This window comes from Phaenicophaeus curvirostris, chromosome 7 (assembly GCF_032191515.1).
Source record: "Phaenicophaeus curvirostris isolate KB17595 chromosome 7, BPBGC_Pcur_1.0, whole genome shotgun sequence".
NCBI classification, from domain to species: domain Eukaryota; kingdom Metazoa; phylum Chordata; class Aves; order Cuculiformes; family Cuculidae; genus Phaenicophaeus; species Phaenicophaeus curvirostris.
Genome location: NC_091398.1, coordinates 40357902 through 40374481, shown reverse-complemented (window position 1 = coordinate 40374481; position 16580 = coordinate 40357902). Strand labels below are relative to the sequence as shown.

At 47.0% G+C, this 16580-nt stretch overlaps 1 protein-coding gene across 1 annotated transcript; it reads right to left on the bottom strand.

The window, feature by feature from the left end:
* Positions 1–686: 686 nt before the first annotated feature.
* On the bottom strand, positions 687–14021 carry TNFAIP6 (TNF alpha induced protein 6). Its single transcript, XM_069861698.1, has 6 exons — positions 13862–14021; positions 8033–8170; positions 6518–6679; positions 4792–5020; positions 3828–3868; positions 687–2200 (listed from the first exon to the last, which is right to left on the bottom strand). Exons 1-6 carry the CDS (start codon positions 13953–13955, stop codon positions 2037–2039), a joined length of 828 nt encoding a protein of 275 aa, XP_069717799.1. The 5' UTR covers positions 13956–14021; the 3' UTR covers positions 687–2036.
* Positions 14022–16580: the final 2559 nt, after the last annotated feature.

Sequence of the window (16580 nt, the reverse complement as noted above, 5' to 3'; positions counted from 1 at the left end):
TAGCCTTCCCAGTAACCCTCTTAGGATCCTACCCCAGTAGCCTTCCCAGTAACCCTCCCCAGGAGCACCTCCCAGTAACCCTCCTAGGATCGCATCCCAGTAGCCTTCCCAGTAACCCCCCTAGGACCCCATCCCAGTAGCCTTCCCAGTAACCCCCCTAGGACCCCATCCCAGTAGCCTTCCCAGTAACCCCCCTAGGACCCCATCCCAGTAGCCTTCCCAGGATCCCATTCCAGTTACCCTCCCAGTAGGAGGATTCCCAAACCCCTTCCCCTTGTCCTCTCCCTACAGTCCCAGATCAAGAGCCCCTCCCCAGCTTTCACACTCTTCTCCAGCACAGCAGGGGAAGCAGGACCCTACTCCCAGTAAAATTACAACAACAAAAGCTCAAAGATGAAATAAATCTAAAGAACCAAGAATTAGAATAAAATAAATAAAGATGTGCTTGATTAGCTTAAGACTCTCCCCCTGGGCAAATCTGTTTCTGAAGAATTCACAGTGCTCCAAAATAATTCACAGGAAGATTCTCAGTGGGTGATGTACTTGAGCAGATTGGAACCCAAGAAAACATTTGGAGTGAAAGAAACTCCTTAAACTTATTTACTGCTTTAAAACTAGAAAAATATTTTGAAGTATGAAAGTTTCTCAAGAAATAAAAATAATTCACTGCAAACTCTGAACAGGGTTAAAACAGAGGTAGCTTTAATGCTGCTTCAGACTGAGGAATTCCAGCTGAAGTTAAATGGAGAATGCTGTATGTTGATCAAACAAAATAGTACAGTCATCTTAAAACCCGTGTAAACAACAGAGAGCTTCTCAACAGCATCTTAGAGAATCACAGAATCATTGAGGTTGGAAAAGACCTCTTAGCTCACCCAGTCCAACCATCAGCCCAACCCCACGGTGCCTGTTAAACCGTGTCCTGTAGGGCTTTAGAACCTCTCCAGGGATGGAGACTCCACCACCTCCCTGCGCAGCCTCTGCCAACGCTTCACTCTGTCAATAAACATATTTTTCCTAATATCCAACCTAAACCTCTGCTGGTGCAACCTGAGGCTTTTTCCTCTCATTCTATTGCTTTTTACTTGGTAGAAATGCCCAGCACCCACCTCACCACAACCTCCTTTCCAGGAGCTGCAGAGAGCGATGAGGTCTCCCCTCAGCCTCCTCCTCTCCAGGCTGAACAGCCCCAGGTCCCTCAGCTGCTCCTCGTGATATTGTTCTCCAGACCCTCCGTTGCTCTTCATCTGGAGGGATCTGCTGGTACTCAATCAGCAATTTCTTCTGATGCTTCTTCTCACCTGTTCCATTATCCTTACCAAGTCTTTCATTTGATTCTTTACTGAGTGAAAGGACTTAAACATCTTTTCTCTGGATGAGGAAACCCTGACACAACTCATGGAGTAGTTTCTGATTCATCTCACCACAAAATTATGATGATAATACAGTTGATTCTGTGCAGGTCACACTGCTTCCCAGTCCTCTGGCTTTGGACAATCCCATGGGTGGCTGCTACACCATCCACAAGGTGAATATATGTATCTTAAAAATAAGCTTTCTCTAAAGGCCATTTGAGATGAGGGAAATGAGTTAATTACAATAATAATTATGTGTAGAGAGCAGGAATAAACAAAGCAAGAATCTAAAAAATAAATTAGTGGAAATCAAGGGAAAGAAGGCGAGAACAGCACGTTAAATTTAAAAGTCTAATGATTGCAACTGTCACAGAAAAATTTGTTCAAATGGTGCAAGAAATGAGGAGAAGGGACAGTTCGTATAGAAAAATAATTTTAAAATCTTCGGTAACAATGATTTCTTCAGATTTTTACAGTACTTGCAACCTAAAAATAGTCTTCTGTTATTCATCTACGTATAGTTTATAATTTATTTCCTAGTACACTTCATTAACAAAATTTATATAAAAGCAGAAAATAAAAAGTCAGGAAGGTATGAAGAAAAAAGTCTTCTCTGAAGAAACAGATACCTGAATGGGGTTCTACACCATGTTTCTTAATGAGTTCATCTCATTAATCTGCTCACATGATGCCAAATTTTCCAGATAAGTAGTTTGTTTTCCCTTGGGATGTTGCATTCTTCCCTTCGCTTGGCTTGGAAGTCATGTCTATCGTAGTGTATCTAATCTGGAACCCACCAGCAGTCACTGAAGCGTCGGTCAGAAACTTCAAGGTCATAACATTGCCTGGGACATGAAGAGGAAAAACAAAGGTTAATGAAGTTGGGTAGCATAAGAATGTGACACCGGAGCAATTTGAAGTGGTTTTTCTTGTATGCGGCTGAGATCTTCAGAGCAATCCACCTGGCCTGTCTCCTTCAGTGGCCGGGGAGGATTAGAATTCCATTAACCCCATGGAAAACCCAGAAGATTTGCAGCAGGTTTCGTTGTTTGCTGAGGCCAGAGGTTGATAAAGTTTTGCTGCACCCAGTGCAAAGCACTTCCCCTTCTATAAAATGCTGCTCTGCTTCACTCTCCCTCTGAAACGTCACGTTTCATGTGGATCTCAGTAACTCAAGGGTGAGGTTGTTATGTCACTCTCCCATCACTGTCATCTCCAACAGGCGTGTGCAAATGGGGGCGTCAGGGGTGGCACAACTCAACTCGCCTCTTCTCTTTCTGCTGATTAGAGTTAGAGGCTGGAGTGCAGTTTCTGCACAGATCATCCCTGATCCACAGTGATCACGGCTGCTTCCTCACACGGGTAGCACGTGTGACACACATGCTACAGCGACTGCGTGACACTTGAGCCAAGAGAGGTGGGAGTGGCTTTGATTTACAGGTAATCACACCTCAACCTGCTGTTTAAATTTATCCACAGAATGATGTCCATAGAATCATGGAATGGTTTGGGTTGGAAGGGACCTCAAAGCCCATCCAGTCACACACCTCCCACTGGATCAGGGGCTCCAAGCCCCATCCAACCTGGCCTTGAACCCCTCCAGGGATGGGGCAGCCTGGGCCAGGGCCTCCCCACCCTCACAGCAAAACATTTCTGCCTAAGATTTCATCTCAATCTCTCCTCTTGCAGCTCAAAACCACTCCCCCTCATCCTGTCCCTGCCCTCCCTGATCCAGAACCCCTCCTCAGCTGTGTTGGAGCCCCTGGAAGCTGCTCTGAGGTCTCCCTGCAGCCCTCTCTCCTCCAGGCTGAACAACCCCAACTCTCTCAGCCTGGCCTCATACAGGAGGTTCTCCAGCTCTCAGATCATCTCCGTGGCCTCCTCTGGACTCTCTCCAACAGTTCCACGTCCTCCCTGTGCTGAAGACTCCAGAACTGGACCCAGGGCTTCAGGTGGGTCTCCCAGAGCGGAGCAGAGGGGCAGGATCCCCTCCCTCCCTGCTGGTCCCTCTGCTCTGGATGCAGCCCAGGACACGGGTGGTTTCTGGACTGTGAGCACACCTTGAGCTTCTCTGTAACAGCTTTAGAGCCGTTCCTACAATCCTTGCTCTTGAAAGGAGACTCACTGGTGCATGCAGACTGTGTGCACAGCTCGGGCTTTGTTCCTGATTACAGCTCTGCTGTAGAAAGGTGCCTGTGTGAAACTCCTCAAGGTGCGGAGGTGTCCTAGCGCTGAGGCCAGCAGGATGCACCCTGCGTATCTTCTAACCAGGCTTTTTTCCCTTTCCATTTATTTTCCAGCATCTGCATTGGTGAAAGAGCACGCTGGCAGTTCTGAAGAGCAGCTTATGGCACTGGCCTTGTGGCAGGTATTGTGTCTCCAGACACCTTTATCAGGTACCATTTGAAAACAAGGATAAAATGTGATTTGAACTGATTTTTTTTTTAACAATAAAGAGTGCAAATGCATTACCTGTGCTAATGATGTCATCTGGCAAGTCATCTCCACAAAACCTGGAATAAAAAGTGTAAATGATGATTAAAGGACAGATCAATGTGGTACTTGGGGACATGGTCTGGTGGTTCACCTAGCAGGGCTGGATCGATGGTTGGACTCGATGATCTTAAAGGTCTTTTCCAACCAAAACCATTCTATGAGTCTATGAGTCTATGATTAAGAACCTAAGGCTAAGAAAGGAAGAACACTGTCAAGAAAACCATTTAAAACTATCAGTAAAAGCAAACCAAATGGACTGTACCCTTGCTTTGCTGCATATGATTTGTAGAGAGGATGTGAAAGGTGGCAGGAATTGGGAAGTGGACTTCATCACATTTTCTGGGTTTTTTTTTTTGTTCTGGAAATCTGAATCATAGAATCCTATGTACTTCACACCAAAATATGACTGCTGAAGGACAAGCAAAAAAATGATGTTGAAGAAAAGAGAGAATTAAGTGAAAAGGAAAATGAAATCTAGTGAAAGAGATGTTCTTTAACAGTTGTTTGGTTTTGATAGTGTTAGAAAAGGCTTTACTTCTGTAGCCAACGGTAACTTCAATTAAATTAATACACTTTTGCTAACAGTTTAACACCTCACCTCCCTCCTTTCAGTTAAAGCCAATACAAAATACTGTTTGAGATTGCTAGGAGTTCTCCCTGTGAGATAACAGAGAATTGAGATAAGCAGCTAACTAAGAAGTCTTGCAGCTTTCTTTCATGTAATTTAACAAAGCGGAAAAGGGCAAAGGCTCTTCACAGGCCTGTGTTAATGCCAGTAAAGTAAACTGCCAGGAAAGAGAGGCCAGGTACTATTACTGCAAGTGCTGCAGGCACAGCAGAAGTGCTAATTGCATAGGTAATAGAGTTCCTCTGAAGTAATGCTGTGGGGAAGAACTTAAATCGTTTGATTATTTGCTTATTAAAGCTGGAAACACCTTACCTGCCCACAAAGCCATTGACATCATCGTAGCTATCGTAGATCTCCAAGAAATCAGCCATACAAGCAATGTCGTCTTCAACGTCAAACTCTAGGAACTGCAGGTGAATACGTTGTCCGTACTTTACTCGAATGTGCCAGTAGCAAATCTGGTCATTCTCATACTCATTTGGATAGCCAGGTGACTTAAAGACATGCTTTGAATCCGTGAAGACTCCACCACATTCTTTTCCTAAGAGAAAAATAAAAGCATCACAGTTTAAGTATTCATTCCTGGTACATTCCACTCACCCTATCCCTGCCCCCTCTGATCAAAAGCCCCTCCCCAGCTTTCCTGGAGCCCCTTTCAGCACTGGAAGCTGCTCTAAAGTCTCCCTGGAGCCTTCTCTTCTCCAGGCTGAACAAAGCCAACTCTCTCAGCCTGGCCTCCTACGGGAGCTGCTCCAGCCCTCAGATCATCTCCGTAGTCTCCTCTGGACTTGCCACAACAGCTCCACGTCCTTCCTGTGCTGAGGAATCAGTTGAATCAGAGATTTGTCTTTATTCCCTGAGGCTTTTTGTCTCCCACCTGCAAGCAAACAGCTCTTGCTGGGCTTTGTAGCAGAATGTCCATGGGGCGTGCACACGTGTCCTTCTAACATGGACAGATACCCTTCTAGTGGGACAGACTAAAGCCATCTGCTGAGTGATGCAGTTCTGCTTTCCTTTTGTCCTCTAACAAAGCAGGGCACTGGGAAAGTATCTGCCCAGACGAAGGATGACGAAGGAGAAAGTCTGCTGAGAGTTTCCATGCAGAAATAACAAATGCAGTAGCCTCTTTTGCAGTTCTCTTTGTATGCTGAACATCTGGGAATGTCCCCCACCCCTCAGAGCCATTTGATTAACAACTGCCCTGCTAACACAAACAAACTCAAGCCCTGTGAGCACAAACAGAACCCACACAGCTGCACAGACGTCACAGACAACTCCAGCTCTTGGCTCTGCCGGGCAGGAGAGCCAAGCAGTGCACAAAGTTAAGCTTTGCTTGTCATGTTGGTGTCTTCTCTGCTCTATGAATTGACATCAGGCTACGCTGGAATAGCAGCCGTGTGGATGTTTCAGTCACCTGCAGTGCAGTGAATGGAGGATGTGGAGAGATCATAGAATCATCAAATGGTTTGGGTTGGAGGGGACCATCTCATCTCAATCTCCCCTCTTTCAGCTCAAAACCGTTCCCCTTGTCCCACCTCTGCACTCCCTGATCCAGAGCCCCTCCCCAGCTTTCCTGGAGCCCCTTTCAGCACTGGAGGCTGCTTTAAGGTCTTCCTGGAGCCTTCTCTGCTCCAGGCAGACCTGGAGCCTGACTCTCTCAGCCTGTCCTCATAGCAGAGCTGCTCCAGCCCTAGGATCATCCCCGTGGCCTTCTCTGGACTCGCTCTAACAGCTCCATGCCCTTCCTGTGCTGAGGACTCCAGAACTGGACGCAGGGCTCCAGGTGAGGAGTTATACGCGGTCCAATGCCATGCAGATACCCTGGGCTCTGAGCAATCTGGATCAGCTACAGGTAACAGCAGAGGGGGCTTGGTGCAAGGCTCCAAATAAACTTGTATCCATTTCCTCCCTTCTCAGTCTGCGTATTCATATCTTTGAAGCAAACTCATGCAGAGCCTGGGTGCCTTTGCACAGCCGCAAAACGTAGCACGCAGTCATAATCTTAGATCCAAAGAGCAATGGGTTGTCTTAAACGCACCGTTAGGGTTGTAGCAGTAGGCATCCCATCTCTCGCTCCTGTTGAGGCGAATCCCGTAATCAACAATACCAGTTTTCCCAAAGCCACAGTTGGCTCCAGCTTTTACTATGGGATACCCAACTCTGCCCTTTGCCATCCAGCCGGCAGCACACACGTGGAAACCTGCAATGAGGAGAGAATGAGACATGGATGTAATCAATAAATCCTCGGCAAGAAACACTGCATTTCATTTAGGTAAGTAAAGTCTAACTCAAGCCCGGTATCCTGAGCTGCAGCAAAAGATGTGCGGCCAACAGGTCAAGGGAGGGGATGCTCCCCTTCTACTCTGCTCTCATGAGACCCCACCTGGAGTCCTGTGTCCAGTTCTGGAATCCTCAACACAAGAAGGACATGGAGCTGTTGGAATGGGTCCAGAGGAGGCCACAAAGATGATTTGAGGGCTGGAGCATCTCTGCTATGAGGACAGGCTGAGAGCTGGGGTTGACTATAATTTCCTAGGTAGTGAGATTTAAGTGCTGCACCAGTATCTCTAATCAAATTATATACTGGATGAGTTATGTAGCTGTGTTCTTTGTTTCCCTTTTGGAATCAAACAGATTTACTCACTCACACCCCAAAAGTTGCATCATTACGTTCTGAGAGGGACTAAAATACAACATACAGAAGACAGCTAAGAAAGGAAAGTATTTCCTTAAAACACTTTCAATTTAAATTGAAATACCTGAAATGCCTCAAGTATTTCTCGCTAAACAAAAACATCCTGTTGATGCATTTTGTGGCTGAGGAGATGAAAACAATAGCCAAAGAGCGCAGTGTTATTCACTGCCTGGTGAAGACCGATGCAATGTTTCACCAAGACAAACTGGAACATATTTGTGGCATCCTAGGACTGTGAAGCTATTCAGAGAGACAAAATTACCCTTTCCACACGCAGCTGAGAGCCAGCTTCTGACTCGGCCCCGTAGCCTGCAGATCTCTAGAGTGGAGGATATTTTCCATTGTTTTCATCCTGTTCTGAATTAATTAATCATTGCTCATTAGGAATCAAACAGGAACACAGTAGAGCCCTCACGCAGCTCCGCTTTTCACTCCAAGCACACCACTCGCTCTCTCGGGGAGCAAATGTGGCTGCAACAAACATTACGAAGACATCTTGGCTGGCGATATGAACTGTAGAAGCTCCCTGGGGATAAACACCCTCCTCATCAGCCCCCGGTGCCGGAGCTGGGGAGGCACCAGTGCTTCCCAGCTCAGCCAGGTGTGATCTGGAGGGGTTGCTGGTTCCAGGACTGCGCTGCACCCAGAGTTTGTGGGGCACGCAGCACCGTGTGCAGGTGTTACCCCTGACAGCTCTGTGGGTCCTGCAGTCATGCTCTGCTCCTGAGGAGGAAGTTGCAGGCAACTCCGGCAAAAATCCAGGGAGTTTACAAGTTTCTCAGCCCTAGAGTTCATAACATTCATGAAAGTACAAGACTGGCAACATTATGAATGAGCAATGTGAAAGGTTTTCCATACCTATTTTTCTTGCCGCCTCCAGCTGCTGATACGTGGCCAGGTGTCCTCCTTCATATTCACAGACAGCCTTTGCTTCTGCGTAGGTGAGCTGGTACTTCCCGGAGCGTGACTCCCTGTGATACACCCCGGCGGCTCGTTCTGTGGGACCAAAGCAATACATGATGTCAGTACCGTATCCCAGCCAGCCCACCTTCCACACAACCTCTGTTTCATAGAATCACAGAATGGTTTGGGTTGGGAGGGACCTCAAAGCCATCCAGTGCCACCCCTGCCATGGGCAGGGACACCTCCCACTGGATCAGGGGCTCCAAGCCCCATCCAACCTGGCCTTGAACCCCTCCAGGGATGGGGCAGCCACCCCTGCTCTGGGCAGCCTGGGCCAGGGCCTCACCATGAAGAAATTCTTCCTAATGTCCAATCTAAATCTTCCCCCTTCCAATTTAAAGCCATTTCCCCTAGTCTCATCACTACAGGACTTTATAAGAAATCTCTCCCCATCTTTCTTGTAGGTCCCCTTCAGGTACCAGAAGCTGCTCTAAGGTCTCCCCACAGCCCTCTCTCCTCCAGGCTGAAAAGCCCCAATTCGCTCAGCCTGTCCTCATGGCAGAGATGCTCCAGCCCTTGGATCATCTCCGTGGCCTCCTCTGGGCTCTCTCCAACAGCTCCATGTCCTCCCTGTGCTGAGGACTCCAGAATTGGACCCAGGGCTCCAGGTGGGTCTCACAGAGCGGAGCAGAGGGACAGGATCCCCTCCCTCCCCAAGACCTGCCCTTTGGGCTATTGTCCAGGTGAGGGGAGAAGCAAAATGGTCAGCAAGCAGCTGTGCTGCTCGGGAAGCGTCAGGAGCAGACATCCCTCCCAGCCCAGAGGCGTGGGTTCGCAACCCAGAGGTGTGTTTCTCATAGGGAGAAGTTTGGAACAACAGAGTTCGTCAGAGCTTGATGAGGTTTTCAACAACAGAAAACCAACCAAGGCAGAGCTTGTTGAGTTTTTCAACAACAGAAAATCAACAAAGGCAGGGCGGGCTCCCCGGGGGCTGCTCGGAAGGCAGTAGCTATGGGAACGATCGGCTGGTGTCAGCATCGCTAGTTCCATGCGTCCTATCCGACTCAGGGGAAGCTCCGTCTGGCTCGCTATCACAGCACACTTTTGGATGTAACTTGGAGAGCCTTCGTAAGATGAAACAGAGCTTTGTTTCCAGCCTCCAGAGGAGTTGAATCAGAGCTACTCGGATAGAGGAGAGGCAGAAATGAAAGGGAATCCAGATGTGAAATAAAAATATCAGAGCTTGTGCTGCAAAGGGCAGGACCCAGAACAATCGCTGGCTGACATTTCTGCTGCACAGAAAACTAATAGGCTTTCTTCATTATTTTTCCCTTTGCTGTTGTGAGATAAAAGCAGCTTTCCAGGGAAACCTAGAAACTGTCAGTACTGCAACAAGTCTCATGTTGCACTCGTCTGGTGCCGTTTGGATGGAAATCTGTCTCAGAGCCGATCTGTATGTCTAATCTGAACAGCGTTTCTGTTCAGATCTTTCTCCTCTTTAGGATAAAAGAAGAGAAATGGCCATAGCTGTCACCAGTCAACACGCCTGAGTAAAGATGCAGAACAGGAAGCCTTTTTTACAGTAGTGATTGGTGCCATGGGAAAAAAGGAATGTGTTTTCTAGGGACTTGCGCAGAGTCAGTAGTTTTGGCTGGTTAGGATGTTTGCTTAACCAGCCCCGGTCACCACTGACTTGTGGTTTAGCGATGGTGAGAACCCTTACTGGACACGTCACAAGGTCTGCCAATGTAGCTTTTGGATCCTCAGTCACTGGCCACACACCCAGTGAAGTAAATGACACTGCTGACAACGGTCTCAGCAGGGAATCACTGGGAATGTCACTGGTGTGGGCATGGGATAACATAAATTCCGTGGAAAAACCTTTCTGTGGAAGCCAATTCCCCTGCAAAAAAAGAGTAACAACAACTTGGAATTGTGGAATAATCACAGAATAATGGAATAGTTTGGGTTGGAAGGGACCTTAAGATCATCCACTTCCAACCCCCTTGTCACGGGCAAGTGTGCTATATTACAATTTTAATTAAAAATTTATTTGTAGGATGCATTGTTTTTCATTCACTCAGTGGTCTCTCGTGCCTAACCGGATGAATCCACTCGCTGCTGCCTTACAGCACGACTGTCTGGGATTCAGCATGTGTGAATTGGACATCTGAGTCCCACAGAACCCAGCACACCGTCCTGCCTCCAGCCTCAGGGCACAAACTGCAGCTGATGGATTGATCTCTGCAGGCCACCACCAAGCGAACTGGAAGGGTAATAGGAAACCAGACTGTGGTCCTTGGGATGAGCTGAACTGCATCACCTGCATTGACTCAGAGAGAAAGGGTTGTCACTGCTGCAAAGGTCCTGGCCAAAGTGAGAGCTGTCTTAGAGCTCAGTCCCTGTGATGCTTTGCTGCTAACCCCCCATCGCTCCGGCAGCCAAGTCCCCCCCTGCTCCGTCCCCGAATCTGCTGCTGGATGAACTGCAGGGATTCAGGGGGAATCACCACGGCTCGCGCTCATCACTCTTGGAGCTGACAGCGAAAACTTATCATTTTTAGTTGTTCTCCTAACTTTTTCACCTGGCAATGTTGCATTCAAGTCCTATCCCTTAAAAGGTGTTCAACTCCACTTCCTGACGCTAAAATGTCACAACGGAGCAACATCCCATCTTTCACAATATTGCTGGAAAGATCTGCCCTTCACAGTTTCTGCAAAGGCTGCTCCTCCAACAGCAGCACCTCTGAGTCTTCACGCAGCATCTCTGCGGGTGCTGCTAACACGCTGGGAGCAACCGTAGAATCATAGAATTGTTTGGCTGGGAAAGACCTTTGAGAACATCGGGTCCAACCGTACATAGAATGGTCTGTTGGAAGTGACCTCAAAGCCCATCCAGTGCCACCCCTGCCATGGGCAGGGACACATCCCACTGGATCAGGGGCTCCAAGCCCCATCCAACCTGGCCTTGAACCCCTCCAGGGATGGGGCAGCCACCCCTGCTCTGGGCAGCCTGGGCCAGGGCCTCCCCACCCTCACAGGAAAGCATTTCTCCCTAAGATCTCATCTCAATCTACCCTCTTTCAGGTCAAAACCATTCCCCCTTGTCCTGTCCCTGCCCTCCCTGCTCAAGAGTCCCTCCCCAGCTTTCCTGGAGCCCCTTTCAGCACTGGAAGAGTACTGTAAGGTTCCCTGGAAGATGCACTAGACGGTGCATTTCTGAAGGACCTTCACCAAAGTCCTAGAGATAAGAAAGCAGAGTGGTTATTCTCATGGGAGATACTAACTGGGACCTGGGGCTGTTTAGCCTGGAGAAGAGGGGGCTGAGGGGAGACCTCGTCGCTCTCTGCTGCTCTCAGAATGGAGGCTGCAGTGAGGTGTGTGCTGGGCTCTTCTCCCAAGGAACAAGTGATAGGATGAGAGGAGATGGCTGCAAGTAGTGCCATGGGAGGCTTAGATTGGATATTAGGAAAAATATCTTCAATGAGTGGTGAAGCCCTGCCCAGGGCAGTGCTGAAGTCCCAATCCCTGGAGGGGCTCAAAAAGCATGTGGCTGTGGCACCTGGGGACATGGTTCGGCAGGCACGGTGGGGTTGGGCTGATGGTTGGACTGGATGAGCTGAGAGGTCTTTTCCAACCTTAATGATTCTATGATTCTAACAGTGTGGCAAACAAGAATTTTACCCCATGTTCCAGCTGACACTCGGCTTCTTCATTCTAAAGAGTCAGCAATTTTTTTCTTCAGATTGACATCAATTCATTGAACTGCTCCAATGGTCCCTGTCATCATAAATTCACATTTCTGTTATAGAAGCCGCTAAGGGCCACAGCCGGGGGGCAGTCACAGAACTCATGTGGATACACCAGTACCTGTGAATAAAACCCCCAGGAGCCAGGGGGCTTGGTGTCAACTGAGCTCTCTCCTCATCACCACAAGGCTTGGAGCCCTCCCCTACCTGAGCGCATTCGTAGAATCATAGAACTGTTTGGTTAGAAAACACCTTTGTTTACACAGGCTTCTAGTAGTAGGACTAGGGGTAATGGGTATAAACTGGAGAGGGGCAGATATGGACATAATGAGGAAATTCTGGACATAATGAGGACATAATAACTGGAATTTCTTCTCCATGAGTGTGGGGAGGCCCTGACCCAGGCTGCCCAGAGCAGGGGTGGCTGCCCCATCCCTGGAGGGGCTCAAGGCCAGGTTGGATGGGGCTTGAAGCCCCTGATCCAGTGGGAGGTGTCCCTGCCCATGGCAACAGGTGGGACTGGGTGGGCTTTGAGGTCCCTTCCAACCTAAACTGTTCCATGATTCTATGATCATTAAGTCCAACCATACCTGCTCACTACTAAACTGTTCCTAAGCACCTCATCTATTCATCTTCTAAATCCCTCCAGGGATGGGGACTCCACCACCTCCCTGGGCAGCCTATGCCAGGGCCTGAGAATCCTTTCTGTGAAGAAATTTTTTCTTATGTCCAATCTGAGCCTGCCCTGCTGCAGATTGAGGTGTTTCCTACTTGTCCTGTCTCCTGGGAGAAGCAACAAACATCCCCCTCTCTACAACCTCCTTTCAGGCAGTTGTAGACAGTGACGAGGTCTCCCATCAGCCTCCTTTTCTCCAGACTAAAAAAGCCCAGGTTCCCCGGCCACTTCTCGTAGCCCTTGTTCTCCAGCCCCCTCACCAGCTTCTCTGGATGCGCTCCAGCCCCTCAATATCCTCCTGTACATTCAGCAACTACGAGACACAGCAGGCACATTTGGAGTTTAGAAGGAAAGAGGAGTCATTAAAAAAAGCACAGTCAAATGGAAAACAACCGAGATCACTTCTCCTTCTCATTGATTCTCCTGCTGGTTTGCATGCTCCTTGGAGGAGGGACTGGACTCACACGGGTGCTGCACCAGCTGATGGAGCGTAGTCCCAGCCTGTTTCATGAAACAGAAATGTGTGCTGGCAAGAGGAATTCCTTAAAATCCTTAAAGAAACACACAGCATTTGAGAGATGGGAATGGAGTTTGAAGTATTTGTTTATCAAGCGGAGCACTCGGTGCATGTTTGTCCTGGCATCCTTTATGTGACTGTGTTCTATGTTTTTCTGGTGTATGGGATAATAATAACAATCTTTAAAGAACCCTAATTGCTATTTAAACACGCTTAGGGTATAAAAAACTATTCCCACAGCATTTTATAGAGCCCTTTTGGAGTCTTCTCTCCACTGTTTAACAAACAAACCAGCAGCCAAACCTTATACATTTCTGTGCTTTCCTAGAAACCCAGGAAACGTTTTCACTATTATTTCCAGCTCATTTAGTGTCAGATGTAGGACCCCAGGCACGTGAAGTATATTCATGCAGAAAGTAATTCATTCCTTTGGCAAATGTTTCTTTTCATGCTCGTTTTCCTTCATTAGAAGAAACTATTATTTAATGATGTTTTCTCTCTACCTCATGCCATAGGAAAACACATCCAGATTAAATATTCCACACCTACTTTTTCCTGCACTTCAGAGAAGTAGTAAAAATAGTAAGTTTATAAGAACAAAAGTTAGTCATTACTCAGATAAAACAACCACCACTTTCAGTGCAAGGTTTTGTTACATAAAATGATCATCATTCTCAGTGCAGGATTTTGTTACTCAGGTAAAACGCTCACTAATTTCAGTGCAGGGTTTTGCTGCTATTAATGCATGGCTCACTTCTGCATCACTAGATGCTCGTCTTCATACTTGTTAAACAAACCCAGTGACTTTTGCAGCAAAACATTCATAATTGATTTATTTCTTACCTAACCAGATGGAGTTATGCAGCACTCCGTCCTTGAATCCCCACGCCTGAGCCTCGTCCCACAGCAGGGCAGAAAAGAAAATCAGTGCAATCATCTCTCCCAAACTGTAAATGTTCCCTGTTAGAACACTCAGGGTAAGCTCTGCTAGCAGCTGGCTGGATCCTCCTGGAACATCTGGGAGCCAGATCTTAAATAGTGCTTTCAGCTGTGAGGTCAGCGAGCCTGCTCCAATTGTGCTCGCTGTAGTATTATTACTCAATTAAATGTGATGTCTGCAGCCGTCCATGTGACTCACTTTTGGCTCTCCCGATTCCCAGCGTGTCCAAGAAACCATTCTCTCCCTCACTACTGCAGCACACATGAATGCTTTTCAAGCCAAAGTCTGTTCATTCTTCAGTGCTCGCTGTCTTCAAATTCCACAAAACAATAAAACTAATAACGAGTCTGTCTGCTCAAAGTGTTTCCAGGCACGCTACTCTCAGGATCGAAGGGAATCGTACATATTACCCCTCATTCTCATTCAAGCATCCTGTTCTTTCATCTACAATTCCAATTTAATTTCGCAGCGACCTAATCAATGAAAAAAAACAAAAGGAGAATGTTTTGTGCTGGCTATCGGAATTCAGCTTCCCTACATGGAATCTGTAATTGTGAGGCAAACTCCCAGATCAGCATAAAACTGCAAGTGTCAAAACAGATGCTCTTTGTTCCGCAAGTGGGAAATCAAGCCGAAATCTTCCCCTCCAAACCACAGTTTAAGATCTGATTCCTAGCGTGACAGATGTCTGCTGGTCTTCCCTTCTGGCTGAGAGTGAACCCTGCAGCTGCTCCTCGTGGGTTGAGGGGGACAGCAGAGAGGGGGAAGGATGAGAGTATGCAAAATGGTCTGGTGCTCCACGCGCCCAAGCAGCCATTGGAAGACTCGGCTCTCGAGCTACTTGCTGTAACTTCTGAGTCAGGAGCTACAGAAGAAGAGGTGCCTCATGACCGCAAACACAACCAAATTCAAATTCAAAGAAAAGGAAAGGGTGGAGGACGCTGTGCTTACTCCAAAATACCTTACATAGATGACAGTTGTGGCGCCGAGGAAGATGGTCTCCATCACTCCAGCCTTCACATGAAGTGATGAATGCCTAGCTACGTTGTAAACACAGACACATGGACACATTCCTTCCACCAACAACTCAGACAGATGCTGAAGAGGAGAGCTGTGGGGAAATTGAGTCAAGGGAGAGCCTTTCTCCTGTGTCAGAGCAGTGAGGCACCTTCCACTAAAACACCAACGTCTCGACTTCAGAGGGCTTTTCCAGCCATAATCATTCTATGATTTTATGACTTGTCACTCGTCAGCACTCACTGATGAGAGCAAACCTATTCTTCTGATGAAGTTCACCCGCATGCACATTCCTGTTGAGCGTGCCCATGCCTTACTCCCTTGAGTTTGAACCTCTGGCAAGCAGCAGTGGGTGTCCAACATCTGTCTCTCTTCTAGCTCCTGACAAAGCTCAGTCCCACACACCTGTCTCCCAAGTGAACTGGAAAGTTTTCATCTTCAAATCCTAGCAGAACTTCTCCCAACAAGAAGATATTCCACAGCTGCATGAGGGCACTTCAAGACATTCATCTGACTGTGTTTTCTTAAGTTTTCCTCCAAGTTTTCCACATTTAAATACATCCCAGACAAATCTTATACAAACCGGGGGCGGGGGGGAGGTGGTTCCTTAACTCTTTCCATACCTACATGTGTAAGAAATATTGTTGGGAAGTTATTGTGTAGTGGTGAATAGTGTTTATAGCAGCACCTACACTGGTGGTTCCCAAACTGTGATATAAAACTGATTGCAGTGACAGAGAGAAACACCAATCCAGTAGATTAACGGATGAACCGCTGAGGATGAAGGCACTGTAAAAAATAATGGTAGTGTACATGGGTCACAAATCACTTTTGCATGAATTAAAATGGTAAGCACCTAAACTTTTCTTTTTCCTTCTATTTATAAGTGTATGAAAGCAGTGAAAACATTTATAGTTCCTGTACCCTAAGATTCATACATTACTTTTGGTGATATGGAATATATTACAACTGTATTGTTTATAGTTTTGAGAACGATACCAAGAATATTGGGTTCAAATGGAGCGCACGCAGTGAAAGGCCTTTAGCTGGGACTTGTTCTGCAAGAAGCTGTAACCTCCTTCAGAAAAATACTTGGTGGAAAGGGCAGGAAAAAGGAGTGCAGGAAAAAAGACAGTGAAACAACTGAAGCTAAGGTACTTCTGATGAGAAATAGCTAAAATAGCTGATGTGAAAGGGGGAAATATGAATTTACCTTGTGGGGAACCTAAGAATAGAAGAGGTGTTTAACCTAAGGAAAGGAAAAAGTTAGCCCAACAATAGTATCATCCTATCCCATCGCATCCTGAGTTACAATTAGGCTGGAAAGCAGAATTCAACTTCAAACCATAAGACCAAAGGCATTTTAGAACAGCCAAGTAAACAGAACACCTACCTTATTTTGAGATGATGTTTTAGGAGGAGTTTGGAATTGGTGTTCTTTGAAAGAAGGTCACTTCCAGCACTGCCTTATTTTTATCTCATTTAAATAAGTTTTATCTTATTTTAAACAAGTTTTATCTTATTTTAAACTACTTTTTCTTCTCTACCTGTCGAGGTGCAAGTTGAAGGATTGTCCCACAGTCCAGGATCTCCATGGAGACCTTA

What these genes read in the sequence shown, in the direction of transcription:
- TNFAIP6 (XM_069861698.1), bottom strand. Translation starts at nt 13,955, where the DNA reads ATGATTGCACTGATTTTCTTTTCTGCCCTGCTGTGGGACGAGGCTCAG. An exon ending in GGAGGCGGCAAGAAAAATAG is followed by an intron (nt 6,680 to 8,032) that starts GTATGGAAAACC and finishes TCCTCATTGCAG; the next exon opens with GTTTCCACGTGTGTGCTGCC. An exon ending in AGATGACATCATTAGCACAG is followed by an intron (nt 2,201 to 3,827) that starts GTAATGCATTTG and finishes TTCATGTCCCAG; the next exon opens with GCAATGTTATGACCTTGAAG.